The sequence below is a fragment of the Capra hircus genome, chromosome 1 (assembly GCF_001704415.2).
Source record: "Capra hircus breed San Clemente chromosome 1, ASM170441v1, whole genome shotgun sequence".
Classification (NCBI taxonomy): Eukaryota; Metazoa; Chordata; class Mammalia; order Artiodactyla; family Bovidae; genus Capra; species Capra hircus.
In genome coordinates this window covers 69671730-69693137 of record NC_030808.1, presented here as the reverse complement: position 1 = coordinate 69693137, position 21408 = coordinate 69671730, and the positions used below count along the sequence as shown (strand labels likewise).

Sequence of the window (21408 nt, the reverse complement as noted above, 5' to 3'; positions counted from 1 at the left end):
AAAGGCTTTGGCATAGTCAATAAAGCAGAAATAGATGTTTTCCTGGAACTCTCTTGCTTTTTCAATGATCCAGCAGATGTTGGCAATTTGATCTCTGGTTCCTCTGCCTTTTCTAAAACCAGCTTGAACATCTGGAGTTCACGGTTCACGTATTGCTGAAGCCTGGCTTGGAGAATTTTGAGTATTACTAGCGTGTAAGATGAGTGCAATTGTGTGGTAGTTTGAGCATTCTTTGGCATTGCCTTTCTTTGGGATTGGAATGAAAACTGACATTTTCTAGTCCTGTGGCCACTGCTGAGTTTTCCAAATTTGCTGGCATATTGAGTGCAGCACTTTCACAGCATCATCTTTCAGGATTTGAAATAGCTCAACTGGAATTCCCATCACCTCCACTAGCTTTGTTTGAAGTGATGCTTTCTAAGGCCCACTTGACTTCACATTCCAGGATGTCTGCTCTAGGTGAGTGATCATACCATCATGATTATCTTGGTTATGAAGATCTTTTTTATACAGTTCTTCTGTGTATTCTTGCTACCTTTTCTTAATATCTTCTGCTTCTGTTAGGTCCATACCATTTCTGTCCTTTATCAAGCCCATCTTGGCATGAAATGTTTCCTTGGTATGTCTGATTTTCTTGAAGAGATCTCTAGTCTTTCCCATTCTGTTCTTTTCCTCTATTTCTTTGCATTGATCGCTGAGGAAGGCTTTCTTATCTCTTCTTGCTATTGTTTGGAACTCTGCATTCAGATGCTTATATCTCTTATGAGTTATTAAATATTTGTTAAATGATTGGAAAATGGGGTAGTTTTGTGGTTCAAAGAAAGTTTTCTCTGTGCTTTTAGGTGACTTCCGCTAACTTCTTTTTGTGGCCTTTGAAATAAAAACAAAGCGAAAACAACTTGTAGTAGCTCTTCTAACAGCCTTTAGATGTACTGCCTATGGGCTATATTTATCTACTTTTTAGCAAGATTTGGGCTCTGTTGGTAATGATTTTGAATAATTTGAATCTTGATATTAACCCAAGATATTTTTTTTTTAGCTGAAGTTGAAAATCTGAATTAGAAAAGTTTTAGTCAGCTAATGGTTAGGTCAACTCTTTAAAATGAATTATCATTTAATAATCCTCTATCTTGCCATTAAAGCCATTTGTATATTTTGAATTTCATATTATGTTTCCCTTTTTATTAATATACAGTGAATTAATGTAGCAAACTTAATATGTAAATAATAAAAACACTGAACCTCTTGTGTTGAGCATGGCATGGTGTACACATTTTCTCCAGACTTTATTCTGAGACTGATTTAGCCTCTCTGCCTTTATACTGTACATGTACAAATGCACATTTTGGTTATATGTATGTTTCTTGGAGGATTTGTAAGTTATTTTCACTTAGGAAATGAGAAGGTTCAGATAATGTTTAGAAGACTGATGTTTTCTAATAGTCATTATGCTAGCAGAAATCATAAATAGTCAAAATAATTTCAAATAGTCTTTTTATGATTTTACCCAGCTTTCCCCCGATTTGAACTTCTATATGGGTGCCTATGGCATTGCCTACAGCTCTTTATATTAAATACAAGACTAAAACTGATTCGTTACTTCCCTTCTTGCCACTCTTTCAGAGTTAATTGACATTTTACTTTTGTGGATCTTTTCTGGTACTTGGATGCATCTGATTCATTGATGATGTTAAATTGAGGGGTTTTTGGTGTCATGGTCTTTGGCATGAATGTTGTTCTCTCGTGGTGGCAGTTGTTCTTTCATTGTGGCAATTAAAAATACTTTTTTCTTTAATGAAACACTGGTTTCATTGAAGTCTGGTGAAGCCAGACTTTCACTATATTGTAAAGCCAGCCATTATGTTAACTGAATTATTTTACATTGAGGCTTTTGTTGAGAAGAATATTCCTAATATGACTATTTCTCTCAAGTTCAAATAGGTTTTCTATAATGAAGTAAAGTGGTTAGGAGTGAGGGCTTGGGAATCAGACAGATCTGAGTTCTCTACCCACAAATCTTTGTGATTGAAGGAAAAGCATATACCGTGCCGCTGCTTCCTCATCTGTGAAATGGGGACAGTAATCCCTGCTTCACCAGGTTTGTTGTAAGGATTAAATAATACATGAAAAGTTCTCAGCGCCTGGTTCATAGTCCTCCTGGTTCATAAGCGTTCAGTAAATGGAGTTATCAGTTTTAAAGGAGGTTGTATGCATGCATTTGTATTTTTTAAAAAACACTAGAAATCTTATTCTGTCTTTTTCAGGTCAGTTGAACATAGTGATGGTCAGAGTGTCCTAACAGACTCACTGTGGAGGCGGTATAGTGAATTTGAGTTGTTGAGAAACTACCTTTTAGTTTACTATCCACATATTGTTGTGCCACCTCTTCCAGAAAAAAGGGTAAGGAGTGAATTGGTGGTATTGTTTAGAAGTCGTTAGCATTGAGACTATTCTTCATGATTGTTTTGTTTATCTAGGCAGAATTCGTTTGGCATAAACTCTCTGCTGACAACATGGACCCGGATTTTGTGGAAAGACGACGAATTGGTTTAGAAAATTTCCTCTTGAGAGTCGCTTCACATCCCATCCTTTGTAGAGACAAAATCTTCTATTTGTTTTTAACACAGGTATTTTTCTTTTATTTAGTCTTTTAAAAAATTTCATTTGACTTGGGATTTTAAAAATTTTAAATTGTGGACTGCTTTTTCTTAAGGATTCTCTTGGAGCCGCCCTTTGTTAATTTATATGTATTTTCACGGTTTGTTTTGTTTTGAATTTCCAAAGTATTATATCATTCTTTTGGCTAACATTTCTATACTTAAAGATACTAAAGATGGTACTTTTTGGTATCACTTAAATGGTATCAAAGTTAGTCTTTAGTTTTTTGAATCCTGGATCTATAAAATTTTGGGGTTGTCTCTGATAATCTTTTGAAATCTGGATTGTATGTGTAATTTTGCAGTGAAAATAATTCTTTTTTAACCCCTCTCTCCCATCTCCCATGAAAGAAGAACAGAACGATGGGTATTTTATTTGGGATATTACTTATGGGCTATTTTACAGTGATATCTAAAGTTATCTTTAATATTTAGGAAGGCAACTGGAAAGAGACGGTAAATGAAACTGGATTTCAGCTGAAGGTAAGGGTAATTGTATGAAATAATTTGTCATGTCCATTTACACTTTCTAGCACAGTGCCATGCCTTAATGGATACTTGCTATTTATTGAATGAGTGAATGTTGGAAATAGGCTTTACGTCTAATAACACTGGTAAAGTTCTTAAAGAAACAGTACAGTTTATTTTTGATCGGTGTAATTTTTGTTAATAGTGAGACTATAATGGGCATATTTATGTATAAATTTAATTCTCTTGGAAAAGAACATTTTGAAGCAATAATTTAGGTATAAGCTATAGATTTTTCCCACAGTATAGTCATATTATGCTTTTTATGGTTTTTTCTTTCCTCTGTGCTTATCACTGTCACTCTCAGTGGTGCCTGCATAATTGCTTACTCTATTAGATAGAAAAGACACTTGTAAAGGGTTGAACTTGGGTTTTCCTATCTTAGTAGGCTAAAAGAGGAGCCATCAGTCATGCTTATTTTGTATACTGAGACATGGTGGCCGATTTTGAGTGGGCATAGGATTCATTTTGTATCAGTGATACAGGTTTAATTAGCTTTTGATTGCTCATCATATTGATCATTAGAATTAGTGTTTGGGAATGGAACTGTTACTTAAAAATTAAAGAGTGTGTCAGTCGTAAGATGACTACCCTCACTCTGCTCTGCTCTCCCCTCCCTCTGGTTTCCGAAAGTAATTTAACACTGCAGATTTTTAAAACTTTCCATCTCTTACATAAACAGAATAGGTAAGAAGAAAAAGTAATATAAATTGATAAACAGTTCATATGATATCACAATAACAGAAGTTCAATAGGTTTAGGCAGCAAGAACAGAATGTCTTTACAGTAATTTTAAGAACTAGAGATTTAGGTATATATAGGTATTTTAATTTTAACACAAAAAGACAGGAGAAAACATTTTTTTCTGCACATTTTTTTTTAATGTATTTTTAAAAAATACATACTTTTTTTTCTGAAAATGTAATTAAGTATCTAATTTTGTCATAAACCAATTTTAACTTACTGGTTCACCTTACGAGTTATCTGAAACTTCAGATAACATGAAAAAATTAGTATTTTCTTAGCTGTAACTCACTGTGGTGCTCAAAAAGAGAATAATGAAATTTTAAAGATAATTTGAAATAACTCTGAACTTTAAAAAATTGTTTATATTTTGATAGAATTTTATGAGAACTAGTCCAGGATTTCTTAGGAGCTAATAATAAAGAAAAGAACAAACTAAAATATTGTTTTTGGTGATGTCTCTTTATATAATAGAAAAATTTTAAACTTTTAAATTTTTGAAAGTTTCATTGATTTAGTCATTATTTTAGTAACTGGTTATCAGTTGTTTGTCCTTAGCGCAATTTTTGGGTGTAACTGGGTGGCCTTGAGAAAATTCATGAATTTCCCCATCCATTTAGATTATTCTGTCTACAGAGTGCTTTGAATCTCGTGTGTCAGTGCTAAGTGTTTGGATATAATGTTTTATATTTAGATAGCCTTACGGTAAAATCCTAGTTTCACTTTTATAAAATCTTTGAAAGGTAATACTCTGTACACAGTATTAATAATTTGAAAAGTAGGAATTGAAATGAACTAGACATAAAATGTAGGAGAAGGCAATGGCAACCCACTCCAGTACTCTTGCCTGGAAAATCCCAGGGATGGAGGAGCCTGGTAGGGCTGCAGTCCATGAGGTCGCTAAGAGTCGGACACAACTGAGCGACTTCACTTTCACTTTTCACTTTCATGCATTGGAGAAGGCAATGGCAGCCCACTCCAGTGTTCTTGCCTGAAGAATCCCAGGGACAGGGGAGCCTGGTGGGCTGCTGTCTATGGGGTCGCACAGAGTCGGTCACGACTGAAGTGACTTAGCAGTAGCAGCAGACGTAAAATGTATAGGGAGAATTTGGAAACACTTGCAAGGCAACGGAACCTTTTGGACTAACAGGTGCATGTATGTGCATGCATACATTCAAGCATGTACGTGCATCTGTGTATATCTATATATATATATATAGAGAGAGAAAGGCTCACTTATCTGGAGATTGTGTATTTGGTAGTTATAACTAACCTGATCACAGTCAAAAGGTGGGATTTAGAACTGACTTCTGAGATGTTCAGATGGATGTGGCATAACTTACTACAGTGTTTCCAGATATACTTCGGTCCTCTCAGATGGTATCCAGTTCATTTTATTGTAGTTATCCAAACAAACTTGACTTTTAGTCTGCAGCCTCCTAGAAAGTTTTAAAGGTCTAAAGGTGCAAACTGCTGGAGTTAGGCATACCGTGACAATAGTGAGAGTTGACAGCTGAGCCTGCCGGTCAAGTATAACAGTGAGGTAAGAGTCAGACACTGCAGTACTGGGGTCTGTGGCATGGTGCCAAATCCCCGCACACCTTTGTAGCCTCTCGGGCTTCATTGCATCACAGGTGGATTCAGTGTTAGTTGTTTATAGTGGTTACTTTGAGGCTTCCAGAAAAGGTTGAATTGCTGGCTGAGTACTTATAATTCAGTGTTTTTTCTTCTTCTTCTCCTTCTTTTTAGCATGCAACTAGTTTTTTGATGTAAAAAATTTTTTTAAATTCAGTGTTTCTTCAAGTGTGGTCAGTTGGCTTCGTGAGTCTCAGTTTGTTGGGATTGTTCAGAATACTGAATCCTAGAGTTCATTGTAGACGTACTGACTCCCATGGGCCTAAAACTTGACAAACATTGTTGTAAGATGACAGATAAGAATGTTTTTAGGAAAATAATTTTAAAATTTATCAAAATTGTTAAGGAAAAAAAGTTTAGAACCAAAAGCAGCATTTTGTCTGAATATCATTAACATTAAATGTTTACTGTGTGCTTAAGCACTGTACTCTGATATAGTGTTCATGGTTTTTTTGCTGGCAGCTGCCTCAGTACTTTTGAGGTTAGTTCAGTATTATCCCAGCTTTTTAGGTCAGGAACTCGAGAAAGTGACTTAACCCACAGTCATATAGTTATAAGTGATAGAGGCTGAATTCAAGTCCAGGCCTTCTTAATTACCATCCTGTATTACTTATCTTTTCACTAGCTACTTGTATAATTAATGTACATAAAGATGGTTGGTAAAGGAATGTTGGAAACTATATTTCATTGAAAATGAGATTGTTCTGAGTCAGACTGGAGCTAATATAGTGTTATAGGTCAATAGTGAAAGTGAAGTCACTCAGTTGTGTCCGACTCTGTGACCCCATGGACTGTAGCCTAGAATATTATACTCAGCAGGATAATTGTAAAAATTTAGTTTTATAAAAGTCTGTGCTTTATTTATTTATTTTTTTGGCCATGCTACATGACTTGTGGGATCTTGAGTCACCAACCAGGGATTAAACATTCAACGGAGGCCCTTGACAGTGAGCGCACAGAGTTCTAACCATTGGACCGCTAGGGAACTCTCTCCCCTCCCCTCACTTCCCCACTCTTGTTCTTCATTTAACACAAATATGAGCAACAGACTTTTTCATCACTGTTATATATTGGCATTCCTTCATTTTTCTTGGATGTCTATATGATACTTCTGTTAATTCAGTGAAGGGAGAGCAGAGAACTTCTCTTTAGAGTAATGAACATATTAACTAGTTACTTTAAAGAAGTACCATTTTAACCCAGTTACATGAAAGTAAGTGTCATCCATATGCCCAAATCTTAAATGAATTTAGGCTGACTGGGAAGTATCTAGAACCTTGTTTGTCACTTGGAGGAGGAACTGCCAGAGACAAGATCTGAGCCTTTAGTATCTCTGCTAAATCTGGAGATTCCAGATGCCAGGTACCTACAGACTGTCAGATACTCTTCTAGGTGCTGTGGATCCAACTGTGAATAAGCTGGAAACATTCATAAGCTCCAATACTGAAGTAGTTGAAGTTGAATTAACATCTATTTAAGATACTTTGAAAGTTATAGGTGATAAAGAAAACAGTTATTGTTGTGAGATAATATGACAGCTGGAATTTTTTCCCCAGAGATTATTTTGAGATATGACAGTATAATTTATTGTTCAAATGGAGACAGTTTTGAGAATAAAAAGGGGCTCTGCTAATAATTAGGTTAGGACAGCAGGTGTAAACCAGTAGTACTGTTCTGGGCAAACTGGGTCACATGGTTGAAGAGAATATTTGAGCTGAGACCTGAATAATGAGAATCCTTCAGTGGAGTCAGCCAAAGGGGTCAAGGAAGAAGAATGTTAGAGATAGGGCAAGCTGGTAATGGTTTACTAGGTAAGGTTTGGAGGAAGATAAGAATCTGAAAATGAAATAGAGGAGAGACAAGGTCTAGAACAAGAGAAGTATAGTATGTAATTGGAAAGGGAAAGGGAGGTGGGGATTAAAGAATATGGGAAGGTATTAAGTTGGGACTGTAGAATAGTCGGGGTTTTTGTTTTTGTTTTTCGTTCATCCAGTATACTTACTGCATGTTTTTCTTGTGCCAGGCATTAGGAAGTGTTGGGGCTACAGGAATGAAAATGCAGTTTAAAGTAGTGCCATGGTGGCTATTGTGCAACTCTCGGGCCCTATTCACATTGTGTTTTTCCTTGTGGCTCTTACATTTTCATGGACAGCTAGGAAACAAGCAAACAACCCAGGGGATTTCAGACAGTGCTGTAGCAAAGGAGACAAAGTAGGGTGGTATGAAACAGTGGCTTAAGGGCTTCTTTAGAAATTTAGTGGGGGATCTGATAAGATGGATGAACGGTAACCTGTCAGATTTGGGTAGGGCTTCCCTTGTGGCTCAGCTGGTAAAGAATCCGCCTGCAATGTGGGAGACCTGGGTTCGATCCCTGGGTTGGGAGGATCCCCTGGAGGAGGGAAAGGCTACCCACTCCAGTATTCTGGCGTAGAGAATTCCATGGACTGTATATTATAGTCCATGGGGTCGCAAAGAGTCGGACACGACTGAGTGACTTTCTCTTTCACTTAGAGATCTAGATTTGGGGAGAAGTTTCTGATTTGATGACATTTTAGGTAGTTTCTCTTTTTATGAAATCTTGTGATATGATGAGCAGATTGAGTGGGGTGTTACGATGGACTGACCTGTCAGTGTTTGGTAAGCAAGGTTAGGATGGTGATGGTTTACATTTTATATGCCTTCTATAGTGGTAAATTGGTAATATTAAAAGTAAAAAATAAATTAGTGGGATTCAGTATGAGATTCAGAAAAAGATACACATGAAAATTTTCTTTTTTTTAACTTATGGGTTTTATGTAATTTCATCCTTACTTAATCTCATTTGCTTGTGCCTATAAAGTCATTAACACACTGGTAATTTGAAATCACTTAAAGAACACAAGGGAGTCATATATGCCTTAAATTCATATATGCTGTAATTGAAAGGACTTTCACATGCATTAGCTCCTTTGCCCTTCAGATGTAAGAAATTTCAAGAATTGGTAAAATATCCATTTATTTATTAAAAACTTTTTTTTTTGGTGGGGGGGCCATGCCACATGGCATGTGGGATCCTCATTTCTTGACCAGGGATCCAACCTGTGCCCCTTACATTTGAAGTGTGGAGTCCTAACCTCTGGACTGCCAGGGAAATTCCTAAAATATACCCCATTTTAGAAATAAGAGAATCCCCTGAATTCAGTGACAACTTAAGCTTTAGATATTCTTGATAGCTCTTTGAATTGCTTTTGGTCTAAAGTTTTAGGATGCTGGATTTGTGGAGTGGTGTATTATTGCAGTTTTTTTTTTTTTTTTTTTTAAGCTGTGTAATCTAGGAAGCCTTAGTTGTTCTGGTTTGTTTGTTTTATTATTTGGGGAGTATTTGTAATTAGGGTTTATAAATTGGAATGATATAAAATGTTCAGGATGGTTGGTATTTTCAAAACCAAATCATGTTATAAATTGTTAACCGATTGAGCTACACCTTTTGTGGTTTTTGTGCCTTGGTCAGGGGAAAAAATACATTTATGTATATATTTTAAATGAGGACATAGACAAAGAGGATAAATTTGGATATATTAAGTATAAGTTTATACAGTGAAATTAGTGTTGATCCCTCTGTCTCTCCTTTGAAATAAGGTAGAAGTGAAGAGGTTTCCCAGGTAAAGAACCTGCCTGCCAACACAGGAGATGTGAGCTCTATCCCTGGGTCAGGAAAATCCCCTGGAGAAGGAAATAGCAACCCACTCCAGTATTCTTGCCTGGGAAATCCCATGGACAGAGGGTGCCTGGCTGGCTGTAGTCCACAGGGTTGCATAGATTTAGACACCACTTAGCAACTAAGCAGCAGCAGAAATAACTAAAGGTAGTTAAATAGTTATGTCAGAATATCTAGAAATAAGTAAAGGTTGTTTAAAAGTTGTGTTGTAATGTTTCCTGTCAACTAGAAAGTAATTAATATGATGTCATCTAGCTTGTTTTCGGAGAAGGCAGTGGCAACCCACTCCAGTGGTCTTGCCTGGAGAATCCCAGGGACGGGGGAGCCTGGTGGGCTGCCATCTATGGGGTCGCACAGAGTCGGACATGACTGAAGCGACTTAGCAGCAGCAGCGGCTTGTTTTAACTTAGTACAGGCATTTCCATATTTCTTTCTTTTCTAAAATACTGATCATGAAAATGAGAAAAACCAATGTACATTTGGTTTATGTACATTGAGAATGGCCTTCTGAGAATGACCCTCAGTAAGGCCCAGGCTTCAAAGCAGTAATTTTATTTAGTTTATATATACAGATCATTGTTTTTCTTGATTTAGAGAAAAAGTAAACTACTTTTTGACACAACCTATTCTGAGTTATAATAATGCAGAGCTGTATGCTTGCTCCGTGTTGGTATTTACAGTTGTTTTACTTTGGTATCATTGAATGTCATGTATTCAGTTTAATTTATAATATTATTTTTGCAGTGTTTAAAAAATAACTACTAGTTGTTTTGGGGGGTATGTTTAATGTGTTTGACACAAATAATATGAAGAAAACTATACCTGAATAGCTTAATTCTAAGGGGAAAATAAAACTGTTTGGATTTATACCCTGAAATATAATTGTATTAAGTGAATAAATTATTTTTTCCAGGCAGACTCCAGGTTAAAAGCGCTTAATGCAACATTCAGAGTGAAAAACCCAGACAAGTAAGGTTTTGTTTTAATAACAGTTACAGTGTTGTTTTGAATGGTGCCTATCAATCTATTTAATTTTTCATTTCTGAATGTATGCACTTTATTTGCTAAATATTTTAAATAGTAATTCACATTAGTGAAATCCTTTTACAGTCTAAAACTGATTTTGAAATTTGATGATTTTATTGGGATTAAGGTTATAAGTAGCTGAAGTTTTAGAAAATTAAACCACTACTTTTTCCTGGAAGGATTTATTAAGTGTTATTGAAGGTATCAGAAAAATGAGGAAAGTAATTTTATTTTCGTATAAAATAGGTTTTCTTATTAGACTTTGCTTGTCAGATATGTGCAAAACTCAAGATAATATATTATCTATTTTAATAATAAACTATCTACTTTGAATGCCAAGAAAACTTGATCAGTAAATGCATACTAGTATATAATGTCATGGAGCTATATCTGTATGACAATTACCTGATTTCGTTAATGTTAGTTTGGAGTTTGTGAGAGCGTTTCTATATTAAAGGAAACTGTGTATTCAGAAATAACTTTCCGGAGGGTGGAATCTAGGTACTTAAGATTTGGTTTTGCTCATTCTGGAATTTGGCAGATAATTCAGGCTCTTCGTCATATGGACCTTTGCCTGAAGCTTAGTTCAGCTGTACTTTCCAGTTAGAAATGTGCTTAGGTAGATGGAGTTTTTCCATACTTGGCGACCAAGTTTACGAGGTCTGTTAGAGTTTCTCTAGTCAGGCCTTCAAGCCTTAACTTCTACATAGTGTACATTCTTAGCAGACAGAGGCCAAGTTTGCATAGTCTGACAGCCTGTTATGCTGATTTTCATAAACTATAACATATTAACGTAATGCCTCTACTTTTTAATATAACTTCTGAATATAAGATGTAAATATTAATATTTTAAAGTTTGGTAATTAGGGAATTGTGATGGTAACCATTGAGGTTTTCACTTTTTGAATAGACTTTGTTTCTTAGAGTAGTTTTGGGTTCCCAGAAAAACTAAGTGAAACATCATACAGAACCTCCCGTATCCCCTCTGCCCCTACACCTGCAAAGCTGTTCCTGGATACACACAGCCAGGCCTGTTATCCCTTTCCAGCATGATACATTTGTTAATGATTGATCAGCCTGCATTGAATCATCATGATGCCTGTCAAAGTGCATAGTTTACATCAGGGTTCACCCTTGGTGTTATATATTGTATGGGTTTTGACACACGTACAGTGACATGTATGTATCATTATAGTAGCATGAAAAGTATTTTCACTGTGCTTAAAAAGCCTCTTTGCTCTCCCTTTTTATCTCTTCCTCCCCATAACCCTAGCAACCACTGATCTTTATACTGATTCCATAGTTTCGCCTTTTCCAGAATGTTGTATTGTAGTATGGAGCATTTTCAGATAGACTTTTGCTTTACAGTGTGCATTTAAGATTCCACTGAGGTTTTAATAAAGGTTACGACATCCATAATATATAAGAGGTGTTGTCTAGATTAAGAACTAAAATTATGTCACCCTCCAGAAAAAGCTTTGGAAAATGTCAGCAGTAGAGTTTATGACATTGGTGAATGTACATTCTTTAGAGGAGCATGTAGATGAGACAGTTTAAATTAATATTTTAATGTTGCTGTTAGTTAAATGTTTTTTAATGTAATAAAGAATTTATTGTCAATTGTATGTTTGTCTTCCCTTTTCTGACCTACCATCTTTTCTAGACTGCTAAATTTTATTTAATATCCATATTATAGAATTTTAAATGTGATATGGCCAATAACATAACCAGGGCAGTTTTTTGCTCCTGTTAAAAAACTTGTTAAAGTATATAATTAGTAATATAATTTGTTTGCCTTAAATTTTAGATTAGAGAATTATCTATATCAGTCATTGTTGTAACAGATTTTTAATATGTAGAATCTCTGTTCTAGGTCTAGCTGGCCCAGTACATTAATTATTATTCAAACTATTACTAAAATAGTTTATATCACTAAAATACTTTCTTTCTGTTCTTTCTTAAAATCTAGAAAACCAGAAAGAGTTTCAGAGGGAATACCAAAATGATACCTCCTTCATGCATGTTTATTTTTCTTTGCACTGTTCAAAGCAGTGAGGAGGAGGACCTTAAGTCTTCCACTTTCTTGTGGCAGTATTTGGCTGATATTTAGGAGGTAGACAGAGTGATTAATAGAATGTATGGCGTGAAAGAGAGGAGAAGGAAATACAGGTGGCACCTGGGTTTCATTTTTAAACTGCTAGGGAGTACAGAGGAGAGAGATTTGATGGGATAGGGGAAGATAAGTTGAACTTTGGATATGTGAACAGCTACTAATCTGCTAATCTAATCTGTTACCCAGTTGGCATTATAGATACAACATTTAAAGAGAGAGTTTTGGGCTGGAAATAGATATTTGGAGTTAAGCAGCATGTAGATCATAATCGTGAAGCTTTGTGAATAAATCACATAGAGTACGGGCTTCCCACGTGGTGCTAGTGGTAAAGAACCCGCCTACCAATGCAGGAGACCCAGGTTCAATCCCTGGGTCAGGAAGATCCCCTGGAGGAGGGCATGGCAACCCACTCCAGTATTCTTGCCTGGAGAATCCCATGGACAGAGGAGCCTGGTGGGCTACAGTCCATAGAGTTGCAAAGAGTCAGACACGACTGAAGTGACTTGGCACATATGCACACACATAAAGTACGTAGACCGAATGATTGGTTGTAATATGGCGAGGACCTAGGGCTGAACTCTAAAGAAACCAGTGCTTGAAGGGTGTTTTCCAAAGTATAATCTGAGGATTACCAGCATCTGAATCCTCTGAGTGAGTTTGTTATAAATTCAGATTCCTGAGTCCCACTAGGGCCTCTGTGTACAGTTATGGTGATTACTCATGCCCTCTTTTACTTAGAGGCCCTCAGTTGTATTTCTGGCAAATATTTTAGCAGTGCTTTGCACACTAAAGTTGGCATTATAAGAGATGGGTGAAGGAAGTCAGTCCTGCAAAGGAGACTTTAGGAGTGACCTGAGAGTAAAAGGAAAAATCATTAGAAATTAACAATGATGTCAAGGAAATAAGTTTTTGAGGAGGGTGAAGTAAGCTGTTATATTGCTAGAAGAACAGTGGTATTTAAAGTTTCAGGTTGTTATGGAGAATGGCAGATATTAGATTATAGAAACAAAGATTACTGAGCAGCGTGAAGATTAGTGTTAGAGATCATGAGTTTATGTTTGTACCAAAAGATTTTTTTAGCACCATAAATTTTCTCCTGTTTTCTTTTTTTCCCAAGTAACTTTTCATACCAACAAATTTTATCTCTATCTCAGTTCCACGGTGTAAATTATAAAGTATGACATCTTTTCTTGGCTTTAAAAATATCTGAAGAAAATGTGGTTATTTAATTTTAGAACTTTCTGAGTTTGTATCAATGTGTAAATGTTTAAGGCCAGCATATGGTTAAATAGAATCAGTTTCATTATTCTCAGGAACTGCTGTTTTGTCTTTCAGTTTTTGACTGCTTTTCAAGAAAAAAATGATGTTTTGTTTCCTGTTTCAGGAGATTTATTGAACTAAAACACTATAGTGATGAACTGCAGTCTGTCATCTCACATCTCCTTCGAGTCAGAGCTGTAAGTGGTCACCAGAAGCTTTTTGACAGGTGTTCTTGTGGAAGTGCTTCTCATTTAATCATTATGTTTTTAAATAATGGAAGGTGTTTATGATGAATAACTGATTTTTATATTCAAATTTGGCATGTTATTCACCTAAATTGCATTTTTTTTAATTGTGAAATTTTTTCTGGCATAAATAGCTTAAAGAATTTTAACCTATTGTTTTCTCTGTAGTCTATATATGGTTTCTTTTTTTTTTCTTCTTAGTATATGGTTGTTTTGACATTTATCAAAGGGCCTGCCATTTCAGCATTGGAATATAATTGTATGACTTTGATCTACATATTCTTTTATTCTTTCAAGATTTATTTTTAAGATTGGTGAATAGTTAATATTAAGCCATTCTGTGTCTGTGCTCTTAAATTATACTAAATAAACTTATGTAGGGTAATGGTCTGCTATGACATGAGGAACTAGAAATATACCAATAATGATTGTACTTACCTGTAGAGTTTGGCTGTAATAGACTTGGAGAAATATATTTTGGGGTAGATTAATGTAGTACCTGAAAAATATTGTATCATCCACTCTGGTCCTTTGGGATAACCTAAAGAAAACCTTAGAACTGGTCTTAAAGGCTTTGAAAGACACTGAGTTACCAGGTCTAGTATCATATCTTACACTCATTAGAATCATCTTGAAAAGAAATATATCATCTGGGATTTGTTTTAATGAAAGAGTCTGCTGGTAAAGTGTGGAGAGAGGGTCAATTTTAGATGCAACGTAATTGGCCATATGATAATTGTTGAAGGTGAGTGTTGGGAAATGAGAGTATATCCTACTGTTCTCTACTTTTTGTGTGTTTGTATGAAGATTCTCATTAAAAGTACAAAAAAATAAGGGAACACTCCTTTTGAAGTATCCTCATATTGGCCCAATCTGTGTAACCATCCAGAGTACTATAGGACTCTGTATATAAATTGTAAGTTACTTTGTAGGAAAAGAAAAAGGTACCTATGGGAATTATTAGGGTAGAGTATTGAGAGATTCTCAAGCAGTCGTTCACATCCAGAAGAAACAAAGGGAAAAGGCAGAAAAACCAGCCAGAGTCAGATTTATCGAAAATATCAGAGATGAGTGGTGAATTGAACAAAATGTAACAGTTAAAACCCAGAAAATCTGTAAAATGTAGGGAATAAGTTTGACTGTTGTGAAGCTGTGCTGCAGATCATCTAGCCTGCAAGAAGATGTGGGTGATTGCTCTCATAAAGCAAGTAAGAAAACGATCGCAGTCAAGCTGGGATATCCAGTGATCATATTTGGCTTTCTGCTGAAAGTATATATATATTTTTTAACTTTATTTTATTTTACAATACTGTATTGATTTTGCCATACGTCAACACGAATCCGCCACGGGTGTACATGTGTTCCCACTCCTGAACCCCCCTCCCACCTCCCTCCCCATACCATCTCTCTGGGTCATCCAAAAGTATATTTTTGAATGTGATTAATACTTAATAATCTTTAGAGATCATGATAAAATGTAATAGTGATGTTACAGAAAATTTTGAGTCTTGCACACAGCTGTTTGAATACTTCTTACATTTCATTTTGAGGGCTTCCCTCGTGGCTCAGTGGTAAAGAAACTGCCTGCCAATGCAGGAGAGGCGCAGGTGACTTGGATTTGATCCCTGGTTTGGGAAGATCCCCCTGGAGAAGGAAATGGCAACCCACTCCAGTATTCTTGCCTGGGAAATCCCACTGACAGAGGAACCTGGGGGGCTACAGTCCATGGGGTTGCAAGAGAACACGACTTAGTGACTAAACAAGAGCAGCACTTCATTTTAGCCCTGTGGTTCTTCTATTTTTAACCATGCCAAGCTTGTTTCTGGTCTTTTGTTTGCCGTTTCCTGGGCCTGTACCCTTCTTCCCCCATGCCCTACCCCCAGGATCCTCACTTGGCTTATTCTTTTGTTATTCAGTTATTGGTTCAGATACCTCTTGGGAGAAATTATCTTTCTTGAGCATCCTGTATAAAATGCGATGCACGTTTCTATCATTTCTGTCATTTTCTGTCATTCTGAACTTGTTAATTATTGCTTGCAAGAGCAGGAGCTTTGTTTTCTCACTGCTGGATCCTGAGAATAGTGCTTGACTCGAATAGCACCCACTATGTATTCATTGAATGGATGAATAAATAAATGTATGTGCTGATAATTTTATGTTTACAAAAATCTTGAAAAGCAGTAAGATAAATTGCTCCTTGATCTTAATTATAACCAGCCAAGGGGAACTGGTTAGTAATGTATATATGACAAGAACTTTTAAAGAAAATGACCTTGTCATCAAACAGCTTGTAATACACAAGTAAGAGAATTCTGGGTAGATATTTACCCTAGGCTTTATGAAAACAGGCTTCAGAAACTTAATTGACCTGAAAGACTGCTTGAGCTCTTCAGAGGAAAGACAGCACTTGATAAATAAGATAAATGCCAGGGAAAAATATGGAACAGCTAAAATCTTGATTGTACTAAAATTAGGAAAAAGGCTTTTTAGTCATTGACAGTAACATAAAAGTTAAAAATGGAAGGTTAGAACCCAACACTGATAGAATGCTGAATACAACAGAGATCACCACAGGGAGAGCCTTTTTGTTACATTCAGTGTCAAAAGAAGAAGGCTTAGACACTGTTGGAGACATGATGACTTGTTAACAGATAAAGAGAAAATACAGTTATTTGGTTATCTTTTCTGTTGAGGAAAATTCTTTTGAAAGTCTTGATAGAAAAGGCAAAAAATAAATGACTTAGAGGTTGAAGAGTTAATATTTAAGATATTAAAACAGAACAACCAGAAAGGGTGGGTAGTCTTAGATTGAGAGGAACTGGATTAGCACTTGTCTCTGCCGTTTACTAAGTTCTTCAGGCCAATCCAGAGACCTTTCAGAGTTTGTTTTCTTGGAGAGTATCTGCCTGGTACACAGTAGGTACTGCATAAACATTTGTTATATGAATGAGTGTGTTATTCATAGAGTTGTGATATTCGGATGAGATAATCCATGTTTCATAAACTAAAACAAAAGTAAAAAGTACTAACATCTAATATTTTGAACTGTGGTGTTGGAGAAGACTCTTGAGAGTCCTTTGGGTTGCAAGAAAATCAAACCAGTCCATCCTAAAGAAAATCAATCCTGAATATTCATTGGAAGGACTGATGCTAAAGCTGAAACTCAAATACTTTGGCCACCTGATGCAAAGAACTGACTGATTGGAAAAGGCCCTGATGCTGGGAAATATTGAAGGCAGGAGGAGAAGGGAATGACAGAGAATGAAGATGGTTGGATGGCATCAACAACTCGATGGACATGAATTTAAGCAAGCTCCAGGAGTTGGTGATGGACAGGGAGTGCTGGCGTACTGTACTCCATGGGGTTGCAAGAGTCAGACACAACTGAGGACTGAACTAAACTGAACTGATCTAATATTTATTATATTTACTGTTGTATATAAGCCAACTATGGTGTGTTGTGTTTACCTAATTCTGACAGTGGCCCTTTGAAAGTAGGTGCTGTGACTGTCCCCAATTTATAGATTAGGAAGCAAATCCCTTATTTTCTACAATCATATTCACTGCCTTTCTAGGGGAAATGAAATTTAGAAGGGAAGGAGGATTACTTGACTTTGCTAATATGCTAACTATGTAAATTGAAATTATTGAGCTACTATTTAACATTTAATTTGTAGTCATTTGTATAGATAACAGTATCTAGTGTTTGTGAAATATTTGGTGATGGCAATGTAAAGTCTTACATACAACTCCTTTGAGAAAGATTTTAGCAGTACTTACTGTCATGAGTCTTAAATCTCATGATTGTTGCCTCCTTAGAAGATAATTCAGAAGAAAAACTATGTGTCCAGATTTTTAAAATAAGATCATTTAATAGACTGTCATAAAACTTTATGTCCTTTTTAACATTTAATCTGCTACTATTTCAGTATGGATGGGGAAGGCATTCTTAGCATAGTTCCAAATGATTTCAGAGCTGGGGAGGATGATACGATGAGTCTGCCAAGTTTCTTCTGTTGTCATGTTACTTGCTAGGTGTCAGACCTCTCCTGTCAGTTGTTAAGATGATCAGTTTTCAAAAAGAAAGACTTGTCAACAGAATTAAAATTGAGTGGCAGTCTAGACTGAATCATTGGGTCTAGCCCCTTTTCCCTGGCACCACGATTCTTGATTACCAGTGACCATTGAATTAATCTGGTTTTGTTGTTGTTTAGTCCCGGTGTTGCATCTGACTCTTCTGTGACACCATGGACTGTAGCCCTCCAGGCTTCTCTGTCCATGGAATTTCCCAGGCAAGAATACTGGAATGGGTTGCCATTTCCTTCCCAGGGGGATCTTCCTGACCCAGGGATTGAACCCACATCTCCTGCGTCTCCTGCATTGGCAGGTGGATTCTTTACCACTGAGCCATAGGTTTTAATAATTCATGATTTATTTCTTGGCCATTATTATCTTTACTCTTCTGTAGAAATGCTCATTTTTGGTCTATAGTTTTTCTTTGCTTCGTTTTTTTTCTCACTGCCTGATGATCTGGGTACTAGTCATCTTGTGTTTTAGTTGGCTAGCACAATTTACTTCCATGAGTAGTTGATACCAGAAACATTACTGCTGGTTCAGTAACAACTGCTTAGTGGCTCTGTGTTGCCTCATTCTCTAGGAGAGTGGTTCCTTGTGTAGTTGCTCATCTTTCTGGCATATGAGAACTCTTTTGTCACGCTCTGTGGACTAGAGTATTTTCCAGAATTGTAATTATTATGATTGAAGCTCTTTTTGTATCAGCTGCATGAAGTTACAAAATTTAAAGAAAAAAAAAAACAAAACTTTTAAACACCTGGGATTCAAAAGCTTTTTCTTTGCACGTTTATTTTGGATATGTATTTTGTATTTAAGTTGCTCTAGTTTTTATACTTATGTGGTTATTTAACAAACTCTTTCCCTCTCTTCCATGCTTAGTATCTTAGGTAGATGATAAAATGCTTAGCTTTCAGGAGGAGGTTTGATTTTTAAAAGTACAAGAATCTAGAAAAGTTAGTAGTCTAGAATGGCATTTTCCGTTTTGTCATCTTTAGAGTGCCAGTCCTATAATATGGTCCCTACTGCAGATCACCCCCTCTCAAAAGTCCTTATTCATATATAGTGTTAAAGATCTAAAAAGTCGGGCAGAAAAAACCCACAACAACCTGTTAAACTTTTAAATCTCATTGTTTCCAAAGTTTATTTAACAATGGAACCCATTTAAACAACCAGTCAACACTCTGTAGGACTCTCAAAAAATAGTTGGGAAATAATGTCCCAGAGTAATTAGTTTTGAGGTCTGCGGACAGCCCTGAAAAGTTTCAAGCATAATAAAGACTGAACTTTGAACTGAAAGTGGAGCCTAGTACAGGAGTTGGCGAACTTTTTCTGAAGGCCAGATAGTAATTATTTTTACCTACTCGGGTCTTATGGCCCTTGTTGAAGCTGTTCAACTCTGCTGTGAAAGCAGCCGTGGGTAGTGCTAGCATGAGTATGACTGTTCTAGTAAGACTTCACAGAAACAAGCTGCAGACCGGTAGTGTGCTCCCCTCATCTAGCAGGCATGTGTTTCTTCATAGCAGGTCAAGGAGAGATGGAAAGCACTTTATGATCCTCTTATACCAGCTCCAAGTTTTATAGTATGGTTTACTGACTTTTAAGCTGTTGAACAGGTTAAGATTTATTGTATGGCTAATGCCTGTTTCCTCAAATTACTCATATTTGAGTAAGGAATTTGGCCACCTAGTGCGAAGAGCTGACTCATTTGAAAAGACCCTGATGCTGGGAAAGATTGAGGGCAGGAGGAGAAGGGGACGACAGAGGATGAGATGGTTGGGTGGCATCACCAACTCAATCGATATGAATTTGGGTAAACTCCAGGAGTTGATGATGGACAGGGAGGCCTGGCGTACTGCGGTTCATGGGTCACGAAGAGTCGAACATGACTGAGCCACTGAACTGAACTGAGTAAGGAATTAGAGGGGTAGTTCATCCTCAGGATTTTCATTGAGAAGTTGAATACTAGAAAATTTTTTTTAAAGAGTTTTATGGGACATTGACTTCTGGTCTTCTATTTCATGTCCATAACACTTTGGAGAAAGGAGATTACCACATACAGTGTTTTTTGTCTTTTGCAAGATGTGTGTGAATGATCGGGCTGTATGTGTTTTAATCTCAGTGAGCTAAACTATAATTCTACTGTTATTAAATGGTTGCTGCTGCTGCTGCTAAGTCACTTCAGTAGTGTCCAACTCTGTGCGACCCCATAGATGGCAGCCCACCAGGCTCCGCCGTTCCTGGGATTCTCCAGGCAAGAACACTGGAGTGGGTTGCCATTTCCTTCTCCAGTGCATGAAAGTGAAAACTGAAAGTGAAGTCACTGAGTCGTGTCCAACTCTCAGTCCAACTCCCGTGGACTGCAGCCCACTAGGCTCCTCCGTCCATGGGATTTTCCAGGCAAGAGTACTGGAGTGGGGTGCCATGATTAGAAGGCATTAATTTGATAAAGTAGCACAGGAAGTATATTGCATGTGTGTAGCATTTGTGTATAAAACTATCAATCATACAATTGAAAATGTTTATATTCTCTTCCCTGGTAGATCCCTCATTGGGGACTTTTATCTTAAGGAAGCAATCTGAAATTTGGAAAAAGCTGTACTCTCAGAGAATGCTTATTTAATACTGAAAAAATTAGGGATAACTGAGTACCTGACAAGGAATGTGTATATAATCTATATACCACTAGGTGAAATTTTATGCATCTGTTTTTTTAACTGGTGTCTATTAAAAATAATATTAACCTGCTGGATAAAAATATTAGCACTCTTGGTATAGGAAATTTTAAAATGTTAATTAAAACATATATATATATATATGAAAAAATTACATAAATATGATGACAACATTAGTTTTTTCCCCCCATGATGAGACTGGGAGATTTAAGCTCTTTTTTCTTTTTTTGCGTATTTTTCAAGTTGTACGAAGTATACATATGTATTTTTAATGAAGATAAAATGTATTTTTAGCAATCTGTGTATAACTTATAAACAGTGAACTGTTTATAACTCATAGCAATTTCTTTTGAATATTTATTCCAGAGAGTAGCAGATCGACTGTATGGTGTATATAAAGTACATGGGAATTATGGGCGAGTTTTCAGGTATGCAAACTTTTATAATAACAACTAGCTCTAATCAGCTTTTTGCGTAAGAACGGTAATTCTTGAATATGTATGAGTTTGCAAAGCAAAAGATAATTTTTAATTGTTATTTATTTATTTTCTGTGCTGGGCTAGGTCTTCATTGTGATGTCTGTGCTTTCTAGTTGTGGCGCACAGGCTTAGTTGCCTTGCAGCATGTGGGATCTTAGTTCCCTGACCAGGGATCCAACCCACGTTCTGTATGTTGAAAGGCAGATTCTTAACCACTGGACCACCAGGGAAGTCCCAAAAGCTTATTTTTTAAATCCCGTCCAATAGTAGTAGTCTTC

At 36.4% G+C, this 21408-nt stretch overlaps 1 protein-coding gene across 2 annotated transcripts in view; it reads left to right on the top strand.

Annotated features, from left to right (window-relative positions):
- SNX4 (sorting nexin 4) overlaps window positions 1–21408 on the top strand; it is a 52129-nt gene that overhangs the window by 15510 nt on the left and 15211 nt on the right. For both annotated transcript variants that reach the window (XM_018045920.1, XM_018045925.1), the window contains exons 3-8: window positions 2265–2400; window positions 2478–2627; window positions 3093–3140; window positions 10175–10230; window positions 13785–13857; window positions 21018–21079. In XM_018045920.1, coding sequence (XP_017901409.1) covers window positions 2265–2400; window positions 2478–2627; window positions 3093–3140; window positions 10175–10230; window positions 13785–13857; window positions 21018–21079 — 525 coding nt within the window. The remainder of the gene's footprint in view (window positions 1–2264; window positions 2401–2477; window positions 2628–3092; window positions 3141–10174; window positions 10231–13784; window positions 13858–21017; window positions 21080–21408) is intronic.